General features: G+C 48.3%; 1 protein-coding gene across 1 annotated transcript in view; it reads right to left on the bottom strand.

The window, feature by feature from the left end:
- TG (thyroglobulin) overlaps positions 1–24,414 on the bottom strand; it is a 169,993-nt gene that overhangs the window by 64,920 nt on the left and 80,659 nt on the right. Inside the window, exons 26-32 of the mRNA XM_089898699.1 lie at positions 22,972–23,163; positions 17,533–17,697; positions 10,237–10,302; positions 8,124–8,204; positions 3,358–3,495; positions 2,335–2,511; positions 822–933 (exon numbers count right to left, since the gene is read on the bottom strand). Coding sequence (XP_089754825.1) covers positions 822–933; positions 2,335–2,511; positions 3,358–3,495; positions 8,124–8,204; positions 10,237–10,302; positions 17,533–17,697; positions 22,972–23,163 — 931 coding nt within the window. The remainder of the gene's footprint in view (positions 1–821; positions 934–2,334; positions 2,512–3,357; positions 3,496–8,123; positions 8,205–10,236; positions 10,303–17,532; positions 17,698–22,971; positions 23,164–24,414) is intronic.

Here is a 24,414-nt window from a genome sequence, read left to right on the forward strand (position 1 = left end):
TGATCCCCGTTTCCCACCCTCCTTCTTGTCCCCCTTCCTGTCGGCATGGGTGGTGCCCAGCCAGAACTCAAGGCAGACTATCCTGTATCACCTTTTAATCTGCATTTTCAAAAGTAGATCTTAAATGCCAGCAGCATGGCATAGTTTCATAAACCAACGACACTTCGTAGATCAACAATTCATAGATCAATGACTCTCAAATTGTAACTTCAACAGGGGGAGCTTAGTTAAAACTCAGATTCCTGAGCCCCCTGTAAATGCTGATTCAGTAGGTCCAGGGTAGGACCCAGGAATGCATTTTTTAAAAAGTCCTCCTGGTAATTCTGATGGGTGAGATCCACAGACTGGTGGAGAGAAACATCACCTTTAATGAAAACAACTAAATTACAGCTGACTAATTAAATCAATAATAAAATACATTTTTTAAATAAAAAATTAAATAAATTAGAAGTCGTGATATGCCTATGGTCCCGTTGAAAGCTCTGCTTGCTCTCTGGATTTTGAGTGCAGCACAAGAAGACTTCGCTGATCAACTTTATTACAATGCTTGATAACTTGTATTAACTGATAAAGCACGGGTCAGTGTTTCCCTTTTGCGTCAGCTGACCAGATATTCAGGGCTAAATGTTGTGCTGACTATTAGTAACTGACCTTAGCCATGGTTTTTAGATAGTTACCTCCTTATTACTTTTTCACCCTTTGCTTTGGGTTTTTCAGTCTTTTATGCTTGTGCCTTTAGCTGATATATCACCATCTTTATGAAGACAGAAGGGTCATTATTAAGTATTGCAGTGGGGCAGGAGTGAATGGAAACAGCTTACCCATTGGAAATGGATTTGTTAAACATGGGCACTTTGTTTCTAATGGAAATCCCCGTCAGCTTTTGGAACGGCAGGCGAGTGTAAAAATTCTTCACTTTATCTTGCAGTACAACTACACAGAGGGAAGAAAGACGTATTATGTAAGGAGAGATGTGCTGTAGCCATAAAGATACCTTTGTAGGGGGACAAAGGTATACAAACCATACTGAAAGCTTCTGATTAAGATGGCGTATTAAACCCATATACTTACAGTCTACTCCCACCCCAAATCTCACTAAAATAATAGTGAAGGCATGTACCCCCAAGGCAAAAGAGGATAGGAGAGGGGAGAGAGAGAGAAATTTTGGAAGCTAGAAAAAACACAGAGGAGTAAAAGTTGACCTAATAAATCTAAGAAAGCTGAATTCTCGACTTTTCTGTGGGAAGAGCTGAGAAGCAACCCCATACACCTTCTGGAATCCCCCAAAGTTTCAGTATCAGCAGCAGTGGGATGAAAGTGAGCTAAAACAGAATGGGCTGGAAAGCTTCTGCAGAAGGAGTTAGGTCTCCAGAGGCCCTCCTCTTTTTTCCACAGCCAACAACTGCCCCTTCCTACCATGGAAGGATGGGGTCTCTCGGGGGTGCCAGGTTGAGTTGTAATGGAGGGGGTACCACACTGAAGCTGGGGAATTTTTCCACTCAGTCTACATGGTGAATATTGAGATCCCCTAATTTTCCCATCTTATTTGGCATCTAAACCACAAGCAGCCAGGCTCACACCCCCAGGCCAGATATTACAAGATTCCTCTGGAGGAAGGGCCTAGACATACGGACGAGGGAGTCCCCAAAGGGTGGCCCAACTAGATTATCCTACCAAGAAAGCCCAAGTCAACAAGCTCCCACAACACACTCAGAGCTTCCCAGTTAGTTTCTGGGCCCCTGTCTTACATTTAAGTGGAAAAATCAAGGGTCACCAGACACCTGAGAAAGGCCTCCAGCAAGGAAGATAGAACAGTAAATAAAAGATCTCAGCATGATGGAAGAAATGAAGACTGGGCAAGGTGAACCCCCCTCCACCCAAATAGTATCATTAATGTTCTCAAAGGGGTAAAATCAACTTCTATCTTGTTGAAGCCACAGTTGTTGGGATTTTCTATAATAAAAGGCCAGTTGGAATTCTACCTGCTATGTGCAAAAAACATGATTTCTATGAGCAGTGGGATTCCAGAGTGAGATTATTCTCTCTAGTCAATTTGCTGCATCTCTAAATGCCTTTGCATCTCTACAAGGAGCCTGGGTAACTTTACTTTTAGACATTTTTTTTTTTTGGCCTCTCCACACAGCTTGTGGGATCTTACCTCCCCGACCAGGGATTGAACCCGTACCCCCTGCAGTGGAAGCGCAGAGTCTTAACAGCTAGACCGCCAGGGAAGTCTATTTTTCAAAGAAGAAGAACTGATCTGGATATTTGTAAAGCCACAGAGCCAGCAGCCCACTAAAAACACAGTTTGGGTTGATCCAACCAAGCACTCACCTTTCTTCTGGAAGAGGGCACTTGGCCTGCGGGGCAGGGTCAGTCTGCAGCCTTTGGGACTGGACTCCATGACATCATCACACACCTGGGCCTCTGGGTAGAGGGTGCAGGTGAAGTACAAGGGTGCAGTGTCTGTTACCTCTGCCAGCTGACAGAAAGAGGGCTCCTGGACACAGCCTACAGGCAAGAGAACAGTTGGGTGTTAGTCCTAGGGAGGCCAGCAGTGGAGGGTTACCTCTACAGGACCTTCTGGGAGAAATGCCCCGTGGGGACTCTTTCCAGGCAGGGAAGAGGCCCAGGTCAGTCAAGGCTGTCCAGTCTGGAAGGCCCGAGAAAAACACTAGGGTTCTCCTAGCTGGGGAGAGGGCCATGCATGAAACAGGGAGTCCAGTGGCTCCAAAAAAAGGCAAAGTCCAAGAGGGTGAGGGGTCAGCTGGAAACTCAGCAATACGGGAGCAAAGAGGGTAAAATTCCATTGGATCTGCCCAGGACCATCTCAGAGGCAGTCAGGACCTCAGACCACAGACCACAGGATGTAAAATTTGGTGGCGTTGTGAACAATCTCCCCTGTTCCCAGTCCCGTGTCAGACTTTGCCACTGGCACACGTGAGCTCCCTAATGGGGAGGCACATGGCTGATTTTTATTTTCTTATTCCCAAGGTGAAACACAAGGCCTAGATCATAGCACCTGCGCAACAGAGCATGTGCCTGTTAGGTAAAGGATGGATGGATGAATGGATGTATGGATGGATAGATGGATGGATGGGTGGATGGATGGATGGGTGGATGGATGGATGGATGGATGATAGGTTCTGAGAGCAGAGTAGAGACTAACTACACGATTAGCTTCTTGAAGATATGGGTTATGTCCTGTCTTCTGTATCACCCATGACACTAACACTGAAGTGACCCCTGAGTTATGCTCTTGAATTTGATCATATCTGTGTCTCAAGAGTTTTTAAACTAGGCCTGAGATGCCTGACCACAGGGTGGAGAAGGAGGAGGAGGTCTAAGGGTACTTACGAGAAAGACACCACAGGTTTGCCTGCTGCAGTGAAAATAGGTGTTTGAAAAGCCAGTGCTGCTGGCTGGGCAGGGATCGGTTTCCATTGACAATGACTTGGTTAAGGTCCACAGGGGAGAAAAGCTCTGTTGTCAAATCTGAAAAAGAAGGGGCAAGTCAACTTCCTTTGCCTTTATCTCCATGGTGAAAATCTCTGTCTCTCTGTCTGCCTGTCTGCCTCACACACACAAACACACACACACACACACACACACACACACACTTGCAGGCTGTGTGAGGCCACAGCATGTCTGGAGTCAATAGGGTTGGGAGTCTTGTCAGGCAGCAAGGATTCAGAAGGTCCCAGAAAGCCCTAAAAATTATGGAGTTGCAAAACCTTAGAATCTTGGTTGGGGAGAAAACTTGGGAGCCATCTGGTTTAACTTTTCACCTAAGGCAGAACTCTTCCCCACGATATTTCTGGCCGAGGTCCCTGCAGCCCTGCGTGACATGTCTGTGCCCACCGCAGCCACCCACCCCATCATTAGGAAGTCGAGGAACCAAATCTGCCCCTTTGTAAACGTGAACCGCTGATGCACCTTCTGTCTTCCGAAGCCACGTGCAAGTTTCTAACTTCCTCCCAATGGCAGCCTTCATCTGTGAAGACAGATCTCAGCTCCGCTCAGCCCCAGACTTGAAAGTTCCAGCTTTCACATCTCCCACCTCACCCCACCCCCATCTTTCTTTGTGTCTTCATACGCCATGATTCTGGCTGAAGGCTCTTCTTGGGTACACCACTGCCCACGGGACGGCAGTCCAAGCTTTCTACTTGGTCCGGGCTCTACCTGCATTTGGAGCCTCATCTCTGATGGCTTCAACTCACACTCAAGAAGCATGTACATTACACTACATTAATCGTGTAGTTGATCGCTATTCTGCTCCCAGAACACTGGTAATTCCAGCTCATCACCTCACTGCTTGCTGCCCAGGACTACTGTCCGTGCTCACTTGCCCTTTACCCCCTTCCTCGTCACCTGCCTAGTCCTCCTGGGCTTCAAGGACCAACATTGCTCCCTCCTGCTCTGATGTTCAGTGGCTCTATAAAGAGGGTCTCCAGCGTTGAGGGACCTAGCACCCCAGCCCAGGAGTAGGGGCACATTTCTGCACCTCATGAGGGCTCTGACTTCCCAGAGGGACTTTCACTGGGGGCATAAAGCGGATCATGGAATGAGCTGGGGCAGGTTTACAGCATCCCTTAGCTTGGGGCTCTGGAATGAGGGGCTCTACAGCCCACGCATACCCCACGTTGCCTTGGACTGCAGCATCTTCTCAGAAGCCCACTCTTCAGGCCACTTAAAGCAGGCTCACAAAGGCTGGGTTTCCTCACCAACAACTACCACCAAAGGGGATAAAAGTGTATGAGGTCTGGCAGGGCTAGAAGTTTAGTGCAAACAGAGACCCCAGGAACCGTGTCGCCAGCCCCTCCTCTGTGCAGCCACCGCCCTTTGGGTTATTGCTTCCCATGCTACTGTACCATGGCTGGTTGCATGCCTGTCTCCCTGATGAACCATACCTGGCATAGGTAGGAGCGCACACACCATCCCTTAAGACAGCAGAGGAAGAAAGGAAAAACAACGTAGCCAGCCTAGAGGCTCACTTGTAGATCCTGGAGTCACACTTTGTCCTCAGTGCCTCTGCACAGGCTGTTCCTCTTGCCTGGAACTCCTTCACCCAGGTGTTCTCTGGAAATGCCTGGCAGATCTTCCAGGCTCCTCTGAGAAGCCCCTGTTACCTGCTGGAGACTGCCAAGCATCCTTCTTCCCTGCAATCCCTCTGCACTGACACCCCATCGCAGCCCTCACGACCCTGGCCCGCCGTGGCTGGCACATGGGAATTCTCACCAGCCTGGGAACTTCTGAGGGCACCGAGTATGTGCACAAAAAATGTCTGCTGGGTGAAAGAATGGATACTGTAGCCTCTCAGTTTATCCCTGATGCTGCATTAGGAAGAATCCATTTTCGACTTGTTCTCTCAAAACTTTGCAATCCTCTTGAAGGCCAGGAGGCCAATAGGGGGCTCTGCTTTTCTGTGTGTGTCTGAGACACTCGGAGTAACTGGAAGCAGAAAGGGGAACATTCCTCGCTGTGCTGTGACTGGGAAAGGCCCTTCTGGGGAGCACGGAGGAGCACCGGCCAGGGAAGTGACCCCACTGCAGGGGAGCCCATCAACGGGGCTTCTCCTGCAGGGGCGTTATCTCCTCAAGTCCAGAAATGTCATCAGCTGGGAAGGGGAAACCCAAGCTGGGCTTTGTCTATTCACCCTGAAGCCCTCCAGGGTCTTCCGGTGGGGGAGGAGAGGCAGGCCTTCCTGTGGGAATCATGTGATAGCTTTGTAGATGCGCCCGGCACAGTGGATAATGACGGATTTTACAGAACATCCTCAAGTACCAGGAAAACATTCACATTTACATGGCCGTGAGCGTTCTGTCTACCGCTCAGAGGCGCTGTTAAGGTTGGGGATCACGAATGTAAATGTCCCCAGGGCAGGCTGGCCTGCAGGAGTGTAGGGTGCTGGGGGGTAGGGGCAAACAGGAGAGCCACACCCTATGGAGGGGGCAGCTCAGCTCAGCTCGAGGTCGGTCGCCAGGCAGAAATTTGAAGTCCGCGCTCCTAGAGCTTTTCCTCTGTTTTTCTCTACAGAAGCTGGAAATCTGAATTTTTATATAAAATCTTCCAATTTAAAAATATTGGCTCCGTTAAATAAAATCAGAAGTCTACTCTGCAAATCAAACAGAACCCGTCTGCCCTGTCCGCCACGGGCCACCAAGACTCAGCTCTCAAGTCCATGCTGTCTGCACCTGGGAGCAGCTTGTGTTCTAGAAGAACCTGGGCCTTAGAGTCAGCTGACCAGGGTTTGAATCCCAGCGTGGCTGCTTTCTTAGCACTGGACCGGCTGAAGCGAGGGCTACCAGGCACTCTGAGCCCCGCATTGCTCATTGGTAAAATGGGAAGAATGACAGCGATGAGCAGGGCTGTCAACGTTTGTGCGGTGATGGATTTAAAGCACCAGAGGCAGGGCCCGGCACCCAGGAGTCTCAAGGGGGAGCGGGCTCACTGCTGCTCCCCTGCCTGGTGAGCTCACTCCCCCTGCCCCTGTGGCAGCAGAGAAACCTGAACAGCAGCCATGGGCTTGGGAGGCTCCCAGCACACAACCAATATGCCGATTTGCCAGTGCAGGCAAAGATTGGACAGGAGAGGGGCCAGGTCTCTGTGCAGGAGGGACCCAGCTAAATGCTTGCACCTGAGAACAAGAAGGGGAAGGCTCCTGTGAGGGTGCCCACTCCCCCACTCCCCCCAGCTCGCTGGCAAGACTGAAGCTGCCACTACAAACCTCTGAAGGTGCAGAAGGGCATAGCTGCTAAGGCATTTGGATGGGAATATGCACCGTGACCCTAGCACGATCCCCAGCTGGGATCTGCTGTCCGACAGGCAATACAGGAAGAGAGATGGACTGGGGACAGAACCTTCGGGAAGGCTTGCTACGAGCCAGGCTCGGTGCTAGGATCATAATCCCAACGACCACATAATAACGGCTACCGGTTTTTGAGCACCTGCTCTGTGTCACGGCAACTTATAGAATTACATCCTCTAATCCCGTCTCATGGGGACTGCTATTACTCTCATTTAAAGAAGGAGAAACTGAGGCTCAGAGAAGATGACTCGGGGTTGCACAGGCAGATGTAGACAGGGCTGGGATTCGAACCCTGCTCTACTGACCTGAGGGCCACACTCTGAATCAGGACACAGCCCTCGAGCCCTCAGCTCTATGGACGCAGAGCGAACTCATAACTGCTGAACAGCTAGTATGGGATGAGCCCCAGTTGTAATGATTTATGAACATGATCTCATTTTTATCTGCACCAAAGCCATGGGAAAGGGAAGAAACTACCATTGTGTGGGCATCTGGGGATATTATGTACCAGGCAATGTGCCAGATGTCTTCCAGGTATGTTCTGTATAAGAGGATAAGTGGAAAGCAAGGTACGTTCTACACAGCAGGAATCGAGGCTCATAGGAGGTGAGCAAAGTACCCATGGCCATGCAGTTCGTAATGAGTTGCCAAAAGCCGCCCCAGCCCTAGTCTCTCTGCTGTGCAATGTGGTGTTTCTCCCCTCTGGTGTGCTGTCCCCCACCACCGTGCTGCAGGCTGACCTGCCTCCCCTGTCCCTACCCCCTCCTCCCCTCCCCTCTCTCTCTCTCTATCTGGCTCTCTTTCCCTCTCCCTCTGCCCCCAACCCGGACTTTCAGCTCCACCTAAGGAAAAACAACTGTAGCCTCGGGCGATGGAGAAACCTCAGACACCACACACACTCTGCCCCTAGGAAGCTGTGGATTTACATCTTCCACTGCATAAAATGACTCTCTCTCAAAAGACCCTCACAGACATCTCATCCATTAAACAATTCCAGAACATGAACATTTTGCTTACATTCTTCAGCGTGTACATAATCGAAGGCACTGATCACCTTCAGATGAACTTTGCTCTTTAATAGTCTTTTGCTGGATTTGTTATTATGATTGTTTTCTTTCTCAGCAGCAGTGGTGACTTTGCCCCTCCGAGGAGCGGCCCGTATTAACGAAATGGATAGTGGATTAGAAGCTTAGACGGGGTCCATGGCTGCAGAATGCAGTGGTGTTCATGGGTCCACTCATCGACCAGACCCTCGGCATCACCATCTGTCTCCACAGCCAGACACCAAGTATATTAAGAGGTTTCGGGTGGGTACCTGTTTCTGCTGGAGATGCTGGCCTTGGTTCCACAGCTCGTCTGCACCCCATAGACTCAGACCGAGACCCCATGTCAGAATCTAGGAGAAAAAAAGAAAAGGATCGCTGTTCTAATATTGGGGAGGAAAAGGGGAGATATTCCTCTGGTCAACAAAACGGTAATGACAATGTAGGAAACACTCATGGTCCACAGCCAGGTGCCCCAATACAGTCTGGAACAAATCCAGCGGCATAGGCCTGCATTCTTCGGCCTTTTGTGGAACGTCAGCCAACCTCTCCATAAGAGAACTATTATTGTCCTTGATATTGAGATTGCTAGCATTGGTAAAGTCTTTTAGAGTTAACAGGATATGCTTATAAATATTGGTCTTTACGACCCCCTGTGAAGGGAAGGAGTAAGACCTCCATTTTACTCTTGAGAAAACTGAGGCTCACAGACTTGAAATAACTTATCCCAGAACATGCAGGTGGAAAGTAGATGAATTGGAATTTAAAAAATTAAATGAAATTCCCAAGTCAGGAACAGGTCTTCCGTGACGGGGGAGCCAGGTTTTAGGCAGGTCTTTGGGTGCTTCTGTTTAGTGGGGCAAATGTCCTGGGGAGAAGCAAGTCCTTAATTTTTCACCAGCTAGCAAATCATTTGCCAGAATTTTAATTTTTTTAAATTGCAGTATCACTGACGTACAATATTATATGTTAAGGTTGTACAATATAGTGATTCAGAATTTTTAAAGGGTATACTCCATTTATAGTCATTAAGCTACAAGGCTATACTGTACAACACAGAGATTTCTAATAAATAGAAAGCACTGGACTTGGAACCAGTGTCTGGGTCCCACCCCAGGACCACCTCCTGAGATGCTCCTGTGAGCATCTCACTTAACCTCTCCAAGTCTCTTGTTCTTTTTGTCTGAAAAATGAACAGAATATCAACCCCCGCATGTACCATATGGGTATTACTAAAGGAGAAAAGAAGTGTATCGTCTCATTATATCACCTTAAAATGAAAACGATGATGGGCACCTTCTTTCATTTTCCTCCCCTCTCCTCTCCTTTTCTTCTTCTTCTTCCTTCTTCCTTCTCCTGCTCATCATCCACCATCACTCACATTAATTAGCATGGATGATGCGCGAGGTACTGTACTAAGTGCGTTATAGGAATTACGGAGCCAACGCTCATACAACTCTATGAGGCCAGGACCATTTGTATTGCCTTGTCACCCATGTGTTCAAGCTCACACGGGTGGGAAGTAAAGGAACCAGAATTCTTACCCAGTCACTCTAAGCCCACCGTTTGCGCTCTCTCACACTATTTCACAGGCATAGCATCAGGTCTCCAGTCCTATCTCTTAGAGGACTGGAGATCAGTCAGGAGGGATCATGGGAAGAGGAGGGAAGTGGTACAGTGGCCGGGATCTTTCCTCATGCCTCTCACCCAGCACCTAGGACCGTGACACCTAGGACCCCTGCCTGTCTGCTCCCTCCTGAGGCTGCGGCCCTTTCCAGGTCAAGGCTGTGCCTCACTCATCTCTCTCACCATGTTAGACTCATCGTACATGCTTTCCACAGTCCCTGGCTCTGAGTAGGCACTAGGTCAATGTTCGTTAAATTCAAAGGAGAACAAACAAAGCAGAAAAGAGATGCCAAATATGCATTTCATCTGAGCCCAACCTGTCCCATGAACCCACGGTAGCATCAGCTCTAAGCAGGAGCCCATGGCACAGCCACCTGGGGTCCTGTCCCTCACCGAGCCTCGGGGAAGGAGGGGCCTGAGGCCGAGGCCTCCTGGAAAAATGCCTCCTGTAGTTTGCGGTGGCCTCAGAGCTCCCATCCTACTAACAAGGGCAGCTTGTGGTCAATGAACTTGATCTCACAGGAACCAGTGCTTACTTCCTTCATCCTTCCTTAGGTTTCCATACTTTTCATTTTTGTTTTACACTTTGGTATCTTATCTGATGAGAGTTGGGGCCCTTCTATCTACACAGAGCACTCACTTGGAAAGTAAATCTCTACATTGTCTCTCTGGGGAGCAGAGTGCCCTGTGAGTGAGAAGTGGGTCCAGACCGTCTCCTGTGATCAGTGTCTTCTCACCCCCTCCCACCACAGAGCTTACCTTTCCAGAGATAAACCTGCTGGGAACTGGCAAAGGTGCTCCAGTTTCCTTTCAGGGGTGTCAGACCTGCAAAGAAGATGTTTATTTGTATGAGCTTGAGTGTGCTTGCTCCTACTGGGGACCCACCATGATCATAACTGCCTTACCTCCCCGACACTGGCCCCTCCTGGGCCTGAAACTCTGTTTCCCACACAAGGCGCATCCCAAAATCTTCTCGAAGCTTTCCTCCAGCTGCTGGTACAAAACCAGAGCTGGCCAGAATTATGGATGTTAGCATAACTGATGCCATCTTGGGCCCCTACAATCCTTTCTGTCCTTCCACTGACCCTGCCTAGGGCCGTACTGTGCCATAAATCACTTCTCTGTCATCAAGGGCTTTGTAGTTAATAGATATTGTTTAATGATCGTTAGGTCCAGGTGGCCTCTATGCTCTGGTAGCCTCCAAACAATGGTGAAGACCTTGGCTGATGTATTCCCAGCACCCATGAGACTAGTTACTCATTCATAAATCTTCACTTAGGAATGCACGTCCTGTTTCCAAGCACGTACCCCCATACTCTAGGTTAATTATAAAATTGTCCTAGTGGCTCCTCAGTAGTGCAGAGTGCAGCTACTAATGCTTCCAGATCATTGATGCTCAATCCCCATCCCACCCTGTGAGTAAGTTACCCTATAATAAATAGACCCATTGATTATTTCGAGCTGCCTGCCTCATTTTACGGTGTCAAGATACCGTCTCAGTTCAGTGGGCACTTTTCGTTCCCTCCATCCTCCAAAACCAGAGCTCACGTGTCTTTCTTAGAGCACCAAAAGGACTATTGTGGGGAGGGGTCAGGATCCTGTGACACTGAAAATCACTTAAGGAACTATGTATTGGTTTAAAGTGAACCAAACTCATAGAAGCCTCAACAGCTGTGTTAATTTTCCTTGTCACTTACGTCCTCTGAGAGTCTTGCCCCATTGGCAAATGGGGATAGTATTTGTGAGGCTGGGAATGTCTGTCTTCAGACATGCTTGACCATAATTTTCCAGCTCCTTGAATGTACTGTGAGCTTTCAGGGGCTGAGAATGGGCCTTATTCCTCTTTATATCACCCACACCTATTATCATCCCTGCCATAGAACCAGTGTTCAGCACCGTAACGAATGCAAAGACAAACGAATAGGGAAAACAAAGCAATCAATGATTTTCAGAGCCCACCAGTAAGTGGGCACAAGCACAAGAAGGCTGGCCACCAAATTAGTTTTCCTAATGCAGACTTCTGATCCTGCACTCCATTCCCCCAAACTTCCCCAGTTCGATATTGTTGATGGTGAGAAGATACATAGAACAGAAGGAAACCTCATCCCTCCTCTTCCTGGCTAATGCTTTAGACTTTCCAGACATCGTCCCATGCCTTCCACAGTAACTGAGTTAAAATACCCCTGCTGCACAAACAGGCCTGCAGACTCTGCCTTATGTGATCTGCTCTCTCTGTAATCAAGGCTGCAGGAACACACACACATTTAGAACTGTGGGGCTTTGGCAGGGAGCCTGACTCTCGAGGGTTGATGGGTGTTGTGTGGTCTTAATTGACTTTAGGACACTTCTGCAGAGATCACGTGCTACATCTGGGGTGGGGGGGAGGGGCGTGTGGTATGGGTAGTTTGAATCTACGACGTGGGAGTGGGCACGATCCTAAACTGGAAAACCTAGGTTTCAGAGTCCATCTTTTACAGGCCAGTTTATCTTCTCTGTATCATCACTTCCATCACGTCACTACTTATATTCCTTGCCCTTCCTACATAAACTACACTCCTGAATCCTTGTCTCAGGCTCTGAATCCTTGTCTCAGGCTCTGTCATTAGCTTACTGCTAATGACAGCTACTGTAAAGAACTAAGACAGGCATCCTGTGTCTAGGTGTCCATCATACATCTACTCCAGGTGCCCTTGGTGACCATGAACATTATAGATGCATGTAAGTTCCTCCACTCAGCTCCCAGCACCCCAAGGTAGTGACAATCATTGATACAAAACAGACTCCCACAAAGAGAACGCCAGCCATAGGGCTGAGCCTCACCATTAATCAACAACATGAAGCCTTTGGGATGTAGAAAAAACTCAGGAGTATTTCTTCCAAGGCCTGTCTTTCCTATCCAATTTTAAATCCCTGTGGGCACTAGGGGATGTTCAGTCTGCCTATTTTTTAATTCATCTGCACTGCAAGGTGTTGTCAGAAATGAGGCATGTGCAGCCCCAGAGCTTCCCAAGCCTTTTTTCTTAGAAATAAGAAGATGATCCAGACAACACCAAACAGCTGAACACACCTGACACGTCCACTGGGAGTTTGGGAGAGGCAGACCCTGAGTGGACTCTTCTACTGAGACACACGTCAACCCGGCACCAGCTTAAACAGAAATCAGTGACAGGAAGAGAAACCTCACAGCCAGTGAAACGTGCTGATAAGACTGCTTCTGGGTGATTTGTGGGGTTGTTTGTTTTGGGGTGTATTTGTTTGTTCTGGGTAATATTAGAAGTCTACCCTACTCCCATGGAGTTGGCTGGCTTAACAAAAGAGGAGAGAAGTGCTAAAGGGGGTTCTGCGTCCCACAGTCCTTCATCAGTCCATAAGATGAGCAAATAGGAGGCCCACTATACTTTAATAATGTCCATATCTGTCACCCCAACTAGCCTGTGAGCTCCTTGAGAGCAGAAACCACTCTACCTGTCTCTGTAGTCTGCTACCTGGCCTGGCACCTCACACCCAGCTGCTTGTCAGGACGAGTGATAGCTGGGCTAGCTCAGCAACTCCCCTCGCCATGGCTGTCGTGCCCCTCCCAGCTCATCTCTGCAGTGCACACTTGACCCGCTGCCTTTCTTGCACCTTTTGTTCCCTTCTCCCCACAGCTCTTTAAAATCTTGAAGTAGAATATGCTGGTAGATGACCTTCATTCCCTAATATCTGGAGTACAGCAGCCCCAGAGAGATGTCCAGGGAGCAAAATTCTCAATTACCAGACTCCTTAATTTGCTGGTGTGATACAAGGGTACCTCTGAAGCACGTTTCTGCTTCCGGTAAATTAGATGCAGGGCCATTGCAGCAGACAGTGAGAGATGCCCCTGACAGCTCCGGTCTCCAAAGCTTGAGTTGAAGCCCCAGCCATGGCACATAATGCAAAGATAGTTTCTTGAAGTGTGACACGTCACGGCTATAAAACTCACCCCCATGAGCAAAAGTGTGATATAACCTCATACTTCTGCCTCAGATTGCCTCTGCCTCACCAGATTGTCAAAAGGATCAGTTGAGTTGATGGATGTGAAAATGCTTTGTAAAATGCGGCACGGATGCTGACGCGCTTACTATTTGAATTTAGTGTGTTCCGCTGGGTTGTGATTTCCTACAACTGGCAATCAATTCACTTACATTTTATAAGAAAATACTCATTCTCCATGAACCACCTGCTGAAGCAGACCCTTGCCGTACCGGTGAGCTGAACAGTGAGAACGGATGTCCAGACCCGACATCCTACAGAGTGCCTCTGCTGGATGTGCAACCAGGGGACCAGGGACTTGGGGTTTGGAAAACGATACCTTAAACTACAGCCTGTAGAGCACATTAGCACTGCCTTATGTAATATATTTTAAAAGTGTGCCCCCATTTTACAGATGAAGACCCTGAGGCTCAGGGTTGTTAGGTGCTCTGAACAAGGTCACGGAACTGGGGGATGGGTGGGGAAGCAGGATTCAGCTGCAGTACTTTAAATGCCAACCATTGCTCCAGGGTCTCCAGTATCTACTGAGTGCCCGCCTCGCTCCAAGCACTATTCCAAGTGCTTCACATGCTTTCCTCCTATAATCCTCCCAATCTCCCCAGGCGTCAGAAGTCACCATTATCCTCATTTTATAATTGGAAAGACCAAGACACAGAGAGCTCATATAACTAGTAAGCATTCACACTGGGATTTGAATCCTGGGGTCTGATTCCAGAGTCTGTATTTTAAAGACCATCTAACCATTTGCAAAATGGAAGGAAGAGGCTGGCCCTCAACCAACCGTGGGAGGGCTAGAAATCCTCTTTATTATCCCTATCCCCTTCCCACGTGCTACCAATCCACTCCACAGTGTCTCCTTCAGTTGTTCGGATACCTGGAATCCTCACTCCTCTTTCCCTCCATCAGTATCCCTCCATCAATATCTGCCATTAGGAAAAGGTACTTATCAGCTCTTCACACTCTAGTAAGAATTTAAATCCCCATGTTTATTTTCTCAAGGGTTAATTGTACTGAAGGCTGATGTCTTATTGTGGGAAGGAAGGATTTGGTCCTATTGTTCCCAATTGGAGGTGGCCTCCAGATCAGTCTGTGTGCAAGTCAACCTTCAATCTGGAACATCATGAATATGCCTCAGGCTGCCTGAAATCCCCATCAAAGGGTTCCCTTCTTAAAGCTTTGCCAGCACCCCAAAATATATATATACACAGAGGGCACCGAAAAATATAAAGAACTTCAAAAGTCTTCGGTAATCCCTCCTCCTCAGGTAGGCCAGACAAGGGCATAGTCTTCACTTCTTGGGCACATACCAAGCACACACTCTGTATTAAGCATTTCACTCTGGATTTATCGCCCATGAATGGATCATATGTCTTTCTTCAAATGCTTGTTTCCACACTGGGCTACCTCTCAGAGTAATGGATACCATGTGTTTACTATCCATCATAGAAATAAGCTATTTGATTTTACTTACCCCGAAAGAAACTAAACCTCATGGAATTCCACAAATTCTGCAATATTTTTTCCAGGCTTTGGTAAATAGGCATTCCACAGATACTATGTATATTCTCTATGCCAGGTTTTATGCTCCATGGTGTGAATCCAGAAATTAATAAGACACAGTTCTTATTATATATTATATAGTAAGTCCAGTTCTTAAATATAACAAAAAATGACAGATTTTTAAATGATAATAAAATCACCTAATATTAATACTATGTGTCAGACACCATACTAAGTTCTATACGTGTATCATCTGTAAGTGCCAATATAGGGAAGCAGTTAAGAAAGTCACTGTGGAGCCAGAATGCCTGGTTTCAGCTCCCTTCTACGTGCAAGGTCTGAGACCTTAGAAAAACCCCACTTCTGTGTGCCTCAGTGTCTTCAGCTGTAAAATGGGGATAATGATAATAGTACCTCCCTTTTTTAAATTCCACTTTATTTCCTTTTTGGTTGCACCACGCAGCATGCGGGATTGTAGTTTCCCGACCAGGGATGGAACTCATGCCCCCTGCAGTAGAAGCGGGAGTCTTCACCACTGGACCACCAGGGGAGTCCCAGTAGTACCTCCCTTAAAGCACTGTGCTGAGGATTCACGAGTTAGAACAGGCCAGGACCTTGGAGCAGGACCTGGCTCCTAGTGAGCACCACGGAAGACGTTTCTATCACCATTGCTATTGTTTACCCTCTCCTTTCATCTTCACAACCCAGTGAGAGGGAAACTGTCATTACTCCATTAGCAATCAGGCCTGATGGTATTTACTGGCTTGCTCAAGGTCACACAGCTGGTGTCCAAAGGTGGGATTCAACACCAGGGGGCAAACTCTAAGCTGGGCCAGGGAGAGAAGCAGCCAGGCAAAGGCTGGGTTTAGATGCACTGCCCACTGCACTGTCTAACAGAGCAATGCATGGAGCATGCACGAAGCTCTGCAGAGGAGGAAGCAATAAGCCCTGCAGGGGTAGTCAGGGAGGGCTTTGGGAGGAGGTGACATTGAGCTCTCTGCCATTAGAACCCCAAGGGCTGCAGTACACTGAGAAGCATGGAAACTTCTCCGGGAGAAAGGACATGGTCTCTGCCAGCCCTTAGAGGACCACCTTCCAGGGCATCTCACGGCTCCTTTGACCTCTGCCCAGTCCCCTCCTCTCCTCTATCTGGCTGACACCAGCTCGTGCTTTCACCCCTCTCAACTCAGAGGGTGGACTGGAACCATGGGGTCAAGTTCTGAGTTCACAGGCTGGCAGATAAATAGAGCAGAGAGGAGACAAGATGGAGCCAGGCTGCCGCCAACTGCACACTGGGTCCGGAAGAGGTAAGTGAGCAGCCGGGCCCCGTTCACGCTGAAAACTCGACTCTCCAGGTCGGAGGGAAACTTCCAGGTCACCTACTCAGTGCTTCTCAAACTTAGCGGGCATGGCATTATCCCGACAGCCTGTTAGAACAGATTCCTGGGGCCTCCCTGGGGTCCGGGGAGAGGCCTGAGAATCTGTATTTCTCATGATCATCTGGTGATGCTAAGCCTGCTGGTCCCGACCACACTGAGCAGCCCTGGCGTGGTGGTCCCTGGCTCAGGACAGAGCAGCCTCCACTCCTCCCTGGTGGAGGTCTGCTGAGAGGCAGCAGGGGCCGGGGCTGGGGGAGGCAGAGAGAGAGCTGACTGGCTGCCGGGGCCTCGGGTGCTAAGGCCCCTCCCTGTAAAATGAGGAGTGGGGTAGATGATCTCAGGGGTGATCTCTGGATCCAGTGCTTACACGCTCATGGAAAATGTTGGAAGAGCTTCTGAAAGAAAAAAGGGCAAGGAGCAAGCTCAATGGTTATTTCTATCAGTGGAGCCCCTGTCGGGGGGCCAACAGCTCCTTGGGCCCCTGTATCTAGGATGGGCAGTGCTGTGGTTACCTCCTGGAATTCCTTGACTGACAGAGGGGAAATACACCCAGGGAGATAGCCCTGGGGGACAGACCACATCTTTGGCCCCAGTTCTTCCCCCCACCTTGTAGTCACACATTTTACACTGGACTTTGCAGTTCCTGCCACTAAAGGATGGAGTATGTTTCCCCACTCCTGACTTCCACTGCACTGGCCGGGCCAGTGCAGTGAGGCAGTGGTGACAGGGACAGATCCAAGCCTCAACCTTCAACGGCCTGGCTTGTTTCCCTTGTTCTTTCCTGATTCTGCCCATAGGAGAATGTGCTCATCCAGAAGAAGAGGCACATGAAGTAGGGCCAGGCCACCCTGGCCAAGTCCAGACAAGAGCGGTCAACCACCAAGTGACCCCCAAGACACGTGAAAGAGCCCGGCCAAGGTCAGTGCAGCTGCCCTGCTGAGCCAGCCTCCCCCCAGCCAACCTGCGGCCCCAGAGCTATGTCACACTTCCCGTGGAGCGCTGCTGAGATGCTCTGGTTGTTTTTTCTGCCCCTCTTGGGTACAGTTTCTTTTCAGAAGGATAAACACCTCAGGGTATGGAGAGGGCTCACAGCAAAGGAGCAGACCTTGCTGGTGAGGACAGCTCATTGTGAAGGAACGCACACGTGCAGAAGGCAGAGGCTTACTCTTGAACTCCTGGCCTCCCAGACGCAGCGTCGCCTGGCGGCTGTCTTGCTCATACGTCACCCCAGGACACGCAGCTTTAGCCTGAGCTTCCGAAGGGTCCCTCCAGTCTCTGACATGGCAAAGCAGGACATCGGGAGAGCTCAGCAACCCACAGATGATGGAACCTACAGAGTCATGAGAAGGGAGAGAGGTCAGTGTGATGGGGACCAGGCAGAGCCCCTTTAGAGACACGCGTCTGTGCCCTGAGAGGCTTGTAGGCTGTGGGCGGGCAACAAATCCTCGGGAGTGGACACTGGAACTCAGGAGCCTGGTTTTAATTTGGGCTATCCTTCCCCAATCGTCCTGCAGTTGTCTTACTGGAAAATTCCTGAGAGGAGGGACACCACCTCCTCCTCCATGAGAGCCCTTCTTCATGGGGACAGCAGCAATGACACCTCTGATACCACCAGGGGTCTTACTGCCAGAATCCTCTGTCTCCATTTTCCATCTTTTTGAGGCTTCAAGGAAATAAACAGCTCTCTCTGTCTCTCTCTCTGTCTCTCATTCTTGTAGACACACACACACACACACACACACACACACACAGACACACACACACACACACACACAAACAGGAGATCAATCTTGAAGGAGCTCAGGAAGCAGTATTTAGATTCAAAGTAAGGAACTATTAAAAGCCAAGCGCTATACACCCATGGCAAAAGCTTCCCTGTTAGGAAATGAGCTCCTTGTCTCTGGATGTAACCAAGCCAAGGCTGTGTGCCCATATCCCCGGGATGCATAGAGAGAAATCCATTACTAGATTTGGTAATTGGAAGGCATTGGACTATTTTGTCTTGAATATATCTTCTAACTCTGAATTTTAAAAAAGCTACCCTAATGTTATGAATTTATTCAGTAGCAGAAAATCCTACCCCCACGCTAACTGAATTTGATAGGGATTTTAGTTTGGTAAATATAGTAAATCAAATGTTTTGGATGCCTGTGATGTGCCATCCACTATGATAAGTGCTTTAAGTATATTAATCTCCTTAATTCTTATTGACATTATTTTCTCCATCTCACGGATGAGGAAACTGAGCTTCATATAAGTTAAGGACGTTGCCCGAATTTACTGAGATCTAGAAACTAAATACTTTATGTATTATTTGGATACATAACCCTGCTAGGTAGTATAGTTGTTCAGATTCTCCTGGGGGAAAAGAAGAAAAGAAAAGAAAAAGGAAACATACCACCCCGCAGCTCCTATTCCCTTCTTTATCCTAACTTATGTCCAAATCCAGATAAGTTTCAAACTTCTTGCACCAAAATTTCCCCAATGTAGGTGACTCACGGATGCCTGGCTTATGAATTTGACATTTGTTCTCTCCTGTCCCACTTTTAACCTGAGTAGTTAAAACTAATCGTCATCATTATCACCAGCGGCATCTCTGTGGTAAAAAGTTACCTGAGAGACCCACTAACTCGGTGGTTCTCAAACCAGGGTGTTTAGACCGATTATATCAAAATCACAGAGAGAGTTTTGAAAGTGCTTGTTCCTGGGCACGAACTACAGAGGTTCCGACTTGACAGGTCGCAAGGGTGGCATTTGGGAATTAGTCCTGTGAACAGCACCACAGGTGATCCTAGCGCACAGCCGGGTGTCAGAATCCCTGAGCTGGTGAGGCCACTTCACTTCACAGATGGGGCTGTTTGAGTGACTGCACAGAACTAGAGGAAGGACCAGAGGGCAGTGAGTGCCTCGCCCGGCCTGGCCGGACCCAGAGCCGGAGCCGAGCACAGGGCAGCAGGGGTGCGAAAGCGCCTGCCGAGAGCCCAGAGGAAGCCTGAGCTCTGCGGCTGCCCCACTCCGAAGCCAAAGAAAGAATCATGGACTTAAACAAGAGGTGGGGCACGTTTTTCCTCCGGCTCTCAGACCTGGGAAGAGAAACGCAGGCAGCTTTCTTCTTTAACTAATGCTCAAGTGTCGATGAGAACTCCGGGTGTCTGAGAGGTGGGCGCCAGCTGGAGATTTGAAATCACTTTGCTGATCACGTGAGCCAGCTTCAATTACGCTCCCAGGAGCCTCAGGCCACACAAGTGCCACTGAACCCCATTTCCAAGTTGCCTCAACTCCTTGTTGTGTTACAAGTAGGCTCATGAAATGTAGGTCCAGAAGTCTCATGGATTTTCACTAATAATTATCAGTGGAAACAAAGCCATTTCAGGGTTGGAGGTTGGAGGGGCTGGAGTCCTGCAGGGGAGGAGGGGGCAGGGAGGAGGGGGACTCTACCAGAAATTAAATGCCCTTCCAGACTGCAGTAAAAGCATGTAGCGGGATTCTGTTCCTGGTCATCAGCAGATCCAGCCAAAGCTTCACAAGTTAAAATTCCAGGACTGCCCATCAGACGAGACTGGGAAAAACATCTGCCTGATGTTTGATGTGTGTCTCAAAGAAAAGCTTAATTTGCAGCATTGCGAGGTGGTTGTTCAGATCAACATAATTCACGGATCACGGGTTACACTGGGAGGGAAAGACAGGCAAACTGCTAGCCAGAAGTGTCATGGAAAAAAGGATTGTGTGGGCTTTACTGCTCCCCAGAACAAAGTAATTACTCCATAGATGATCCTAAGGAAAATGAAGTCAACCTTTCCAATTTGAAAAATCTTGTGGTCTGGTGAGTAATCGAACATCTGGGGAAATTGTGGTATCCTCAGAAAAGACATTAAGATTAAAGAAGGCAGAAAGCACCCTGGATTTGAATTGCAGTGTTTCTAAATATAGGCACACATCAAGAAGACATATACAGACACACCTCAGAGCAGTCGCAGGTCTGGTTCCAGGCCACCACAATAAAGCACAAGTTGCAAGAAAGTGAGTCACGTGGAATTTTTGGTTTCCCAGTACCTATAAAAGTTATGTTCACACTATACTGTAGTCTACTAAGGGTGCAAGAGCATTATGTCTAAAAAAACAAAGTTCATACCTTACTTTAAAAGTGCCTTGTTGCTAAAATATGCTAACCAGCATCTGAGCCTTCAGCGAGTCGTAATCTTTTCTACAACAGTAACGTCAAAGATCACTGATCACAGATCACCATGACAAATGTAATAATAATGAAAGAGTCTGACAAATTTTGAGAGTTACCAAAATGTGACACAGAGACACAAAGCGAGCAAATGCCACTGGAAAAATGGCGCGATAGACTTGCTCGGCGCAGGGTTGCCACAAACCTTCAATTTGTAAAAAAACGCAGCATCTACGAAGCACGATAAAGTACAATAAAATGAGGTGTGCCTGTGTGCGTGTGTCTGTGTATATGTGTGTGTACAATGTCTATTTTTTTTGCTTATCTAAACACTGACATGAATGCGCATCACATAACCACAAAGCATTAAACCTAGAAGGAATTTTAGGATTCAGCTTACTTCAATCCACATTCCTGCCTGGGTTCCTTTGACCTCCAACAGTACATTCTCACTGTAGCCTCTGCTGACCACTGCGAGCTGACCTCAGCATTTTTCAGGAGTCACCTTGTCTGAACACCCAGCAGCATTCAAAACTGTTGACAACTTCCTTCAGCTTTCAACCGTCTCCAGTCTAGTTTCTATGACCTGCTGCTCTCCTGGGTCTCCTCCTCTCTGTCTTCTATGCAGATTCTTCATCAGTTATGTAGATATTCCCCAGGGATCAGTCCCACCCTCCTCCATCTTCTCACCCAGCACCCCCTTCCTAGGAAATCCATCCGTACCTACACCTCTGCTACGACCTCAACGCTGGCTGTTCACACATTTCCATCTCCCACCCAGACCCCCTCTCTGAGCTCTGCATCTTTGTATCCAAAAGCTCAGTCCACATTTTGTGAATGTCTTAAAGCCACTTCATACTTAGCATATACCCACTCCATATGGACCTTCCCAAATCTCCCTTTCCCATCACCAAATCTGACATCCGATATCTTCCATCACTCACCATACAACTGTCCCACCAGGTGATGAAGCTAGACAGCCAAAAGTACCTACCTCTGAGTCTGGAGGGAATGATGTACGGATGCTGGAATTGATCATAGCCTTGGGTCTGTAGACCAATAAGTCCAGTGTCATAGATGATGTTCCCCAGAATACGTGGTCTCCCCGACTGAGCTCAGCTCCCAGGAATACCCACTCTGACCAGACTCTCTCTCCTCTCTTACCATCTAAACATTACCCATCCTGCAAAGCCTGGATCAAGTCTCTCCTCTTCCAGAAGGCTCTCCCTGACCACCAAGCCCCCTTGACATCTCCTTCCTCTACACTCAAGCCTCCTACGGCCTCAGACACTTGTGTCGCCTTGTGTATCGAGCCTTGTGCACAGCGGAGCTCCATACGTGCCTGGATGACAGCACAGATGAGGGAGTGAAGGTTATGGTCCTTCATGGTACCTTCACCTCCCCGACCACATTCTAAGCTCCTTTTATAGATTCCCAATACCTGGAACATTGGATTTCACAGGTATGGTGATCACTTAAGGTTTATAGCTGACTGGAAGTGAGGGTCATAAAAAGATATATAAGACTACTTTATATATTTTTTAATCTTCAGAATTCTCCATTAGCTGAAGCTGCCAATCATGCAGTTGGTCACAGGGAAGTCCCTCTGTCACTAAATTAATAGCATACCAGGAGCCAAGCTCAAGTCCAGCATTTTGCACCCAGTATCTTTATAACGAATAGTCAAATAGGAATTATCATTATCTCTCTTTCATGGATAAGGGACCTACAACTTAGTTTAAGCAATTTGTTCAAGAAAAGTGAGATAGTTACAGAGTGATGACTAGAACCCAGGTCCGTCTGACCTAAGCCCCTTCTCAGCAACCACGAGGCTACGTAGCCAAGGACACGGATTTATTTCTGTAAACAGAAGTCTATTCCCACTGTTGAGAGACAATTGAAAATTCCAGCCCTATGGGTCACATGACCTGGTATACAGTAGGCACTCAATAAATAATCACTGAATGAACGATCATGGGTGATGGGAATGAACTAACATTTTTCAACCAAATGTGGTGGGTCCAGGCTTCAGAGGCGGCAGTGAGATGCTGTTGAAGATACACCTGGGCTCAAATCTCAGCTCCATCACTCGTGACCGTGTCATGAGCAGGGTGAGTAGGAGCAGCTAGTTGAATTCTCTGAGCCTCAGTTTCCTGGTTTGTGAAAATGGAGCTCGAAATACCTCCTCTGAAGGCAGCACTAAGGAAAAACGTGGTATTCAAACACAAAGTGGCCAACATAGTATGTGATCTGTTGGAAGGGTCATGATAGTCCCTAACTTTGTGAATATCACTTTCTAAGTGAGTGTGGCCGCTTCCCCAGGCATTCTCCGTGTTGTGGATCCTGTCTTCTGCAATCCCGCACCTTCCCCAAACTTTGTAGACCACAGGTCGTGGAAGAGGGAAGCCCCAGCCCTCACTGTCATATTACCTCCTTGGACCTGCGTGAGGATGAAGCCATCGCAACAGGAATCACGGTCACAGGCAAGAAGACAGAAGAGATGGACTTCGGTCAGACTGGCTCCTGACGCTGAGAAGGTGACGGGGCTGTACATTCCAGAGAGCACATTTTGGAAACCAGTCTGTTCAAAGCTTTTCTGACCTGTCATGGTGAATTCTTGGCCTGGGGAAAAGGTAGAAAAAAAATTTTTTTAAGATCTCAAAACAATGCAGAGTTGAGCAGAGCGTGCTGGTCAAATGACAGTGGGCCCTCTGACCACACCAGGTACAGGGTGCGGTCCACCAAGATGCTCTCTGTGCCATGAAAATCCTGGGCCTCCCGTGTGTGCAGAGCAATGGAGCCCACCAAAGCCACGGCCCCAAACCAGCAGACCTAGACAAACACCCACCATACCTTTGAGGGTCTGAAGGGGAGGTGTGGAGAAATGGCATTTATTATGGTTTTTATTATTACCAGCAAATATTTATTGAGCTCTAACTATACACACAGACACCAGGCCACGTGCTTTACCTAGATGGCCTCATTTAATGTTCACTGCCCTTGAGTTCGGTTCAGACCACTCTGCTGTCACGTGTGTTTCTGTAAGGCAAAGTGGTTTGAACACGTGGTGCACAGGCAGCTCGGCCGCTGCAATGCTGAGGTTGCACTGGTTGATCTGCAGTGTTCCCAGCTTGTTGCTGCCTTGTGTCATCCAACTACGGGTGAATGCAGCACATACACAAGCAGCTGAAGGCAGCAAGCTGCAGAAACACAGGACCACATGATGCCCATCAGCCCACGGATTTCCTCTTGCCTCAGACCGGCCAGCGGCTCTGTCTTCAGAGTGAGGACTGCATTGTCCCTTCTCTTCGTGCATCTGTGCGCCTCAACCTCTTCAGGCCTTCCCCTCCCCCATCAAGCTACGCGCCCTTCACATTTACTGTAGCATTTCTTTGTGATGGATTCAATATGTCTCTTTTTAAAGTTTTGCTAGCATTTTAAATAGGATTGTTATTGTTTTTGTCAGTCCTCTGGCTAGAAGTGGCATGGTTTGAGTTTTGCCTGTCCCTAAGTCTCGTTTTCCCATAAAAGCCCAGTTATTTTTAGAGCATGATTTTGCAAATATGAGGTTTTTTCAGATATATATATTTCACTATAGCCAACATGTCTGTTCTATTATTATATCCATTTTGCACTTGAGGAAAGGGAACCTTAACGAGTGAACAGTCTGGCCTAGGTTCACACGGCTGCTGGTGGCAGAAAGAACACCAGAGCCTGTGCTCCTGGCCACCCTGACCTCCCAGTGGCCTGACAGGTCACCAGGTCTTAACCAACACATGAACCTAAAGGTGGTGGAGACCTTACAGCGTGGGAGCAAGAGTGCAAGCTTCAGAATCAGGCAGACCCGAGTGCAAATTCCCGCAGCACCCCTGG

The sequence above is a fragment of the Delphinapterus leucas genome, chromosome 17 (genome assembly GCF_059928025.1).
Source record: "Delphinapterus leucas isolate spDelLeu-1000000601 "Yukka" chromosome 17, BTC_Dleu_Yukka2, whole genome shotgun sequence".
Taxonomy (NCBI): Eukaryota; Metazoa; Chordata; class Mammalia; order Artiodactyla; family Monodontidae; genus Delphinapterus; species Delphinapterus leucas.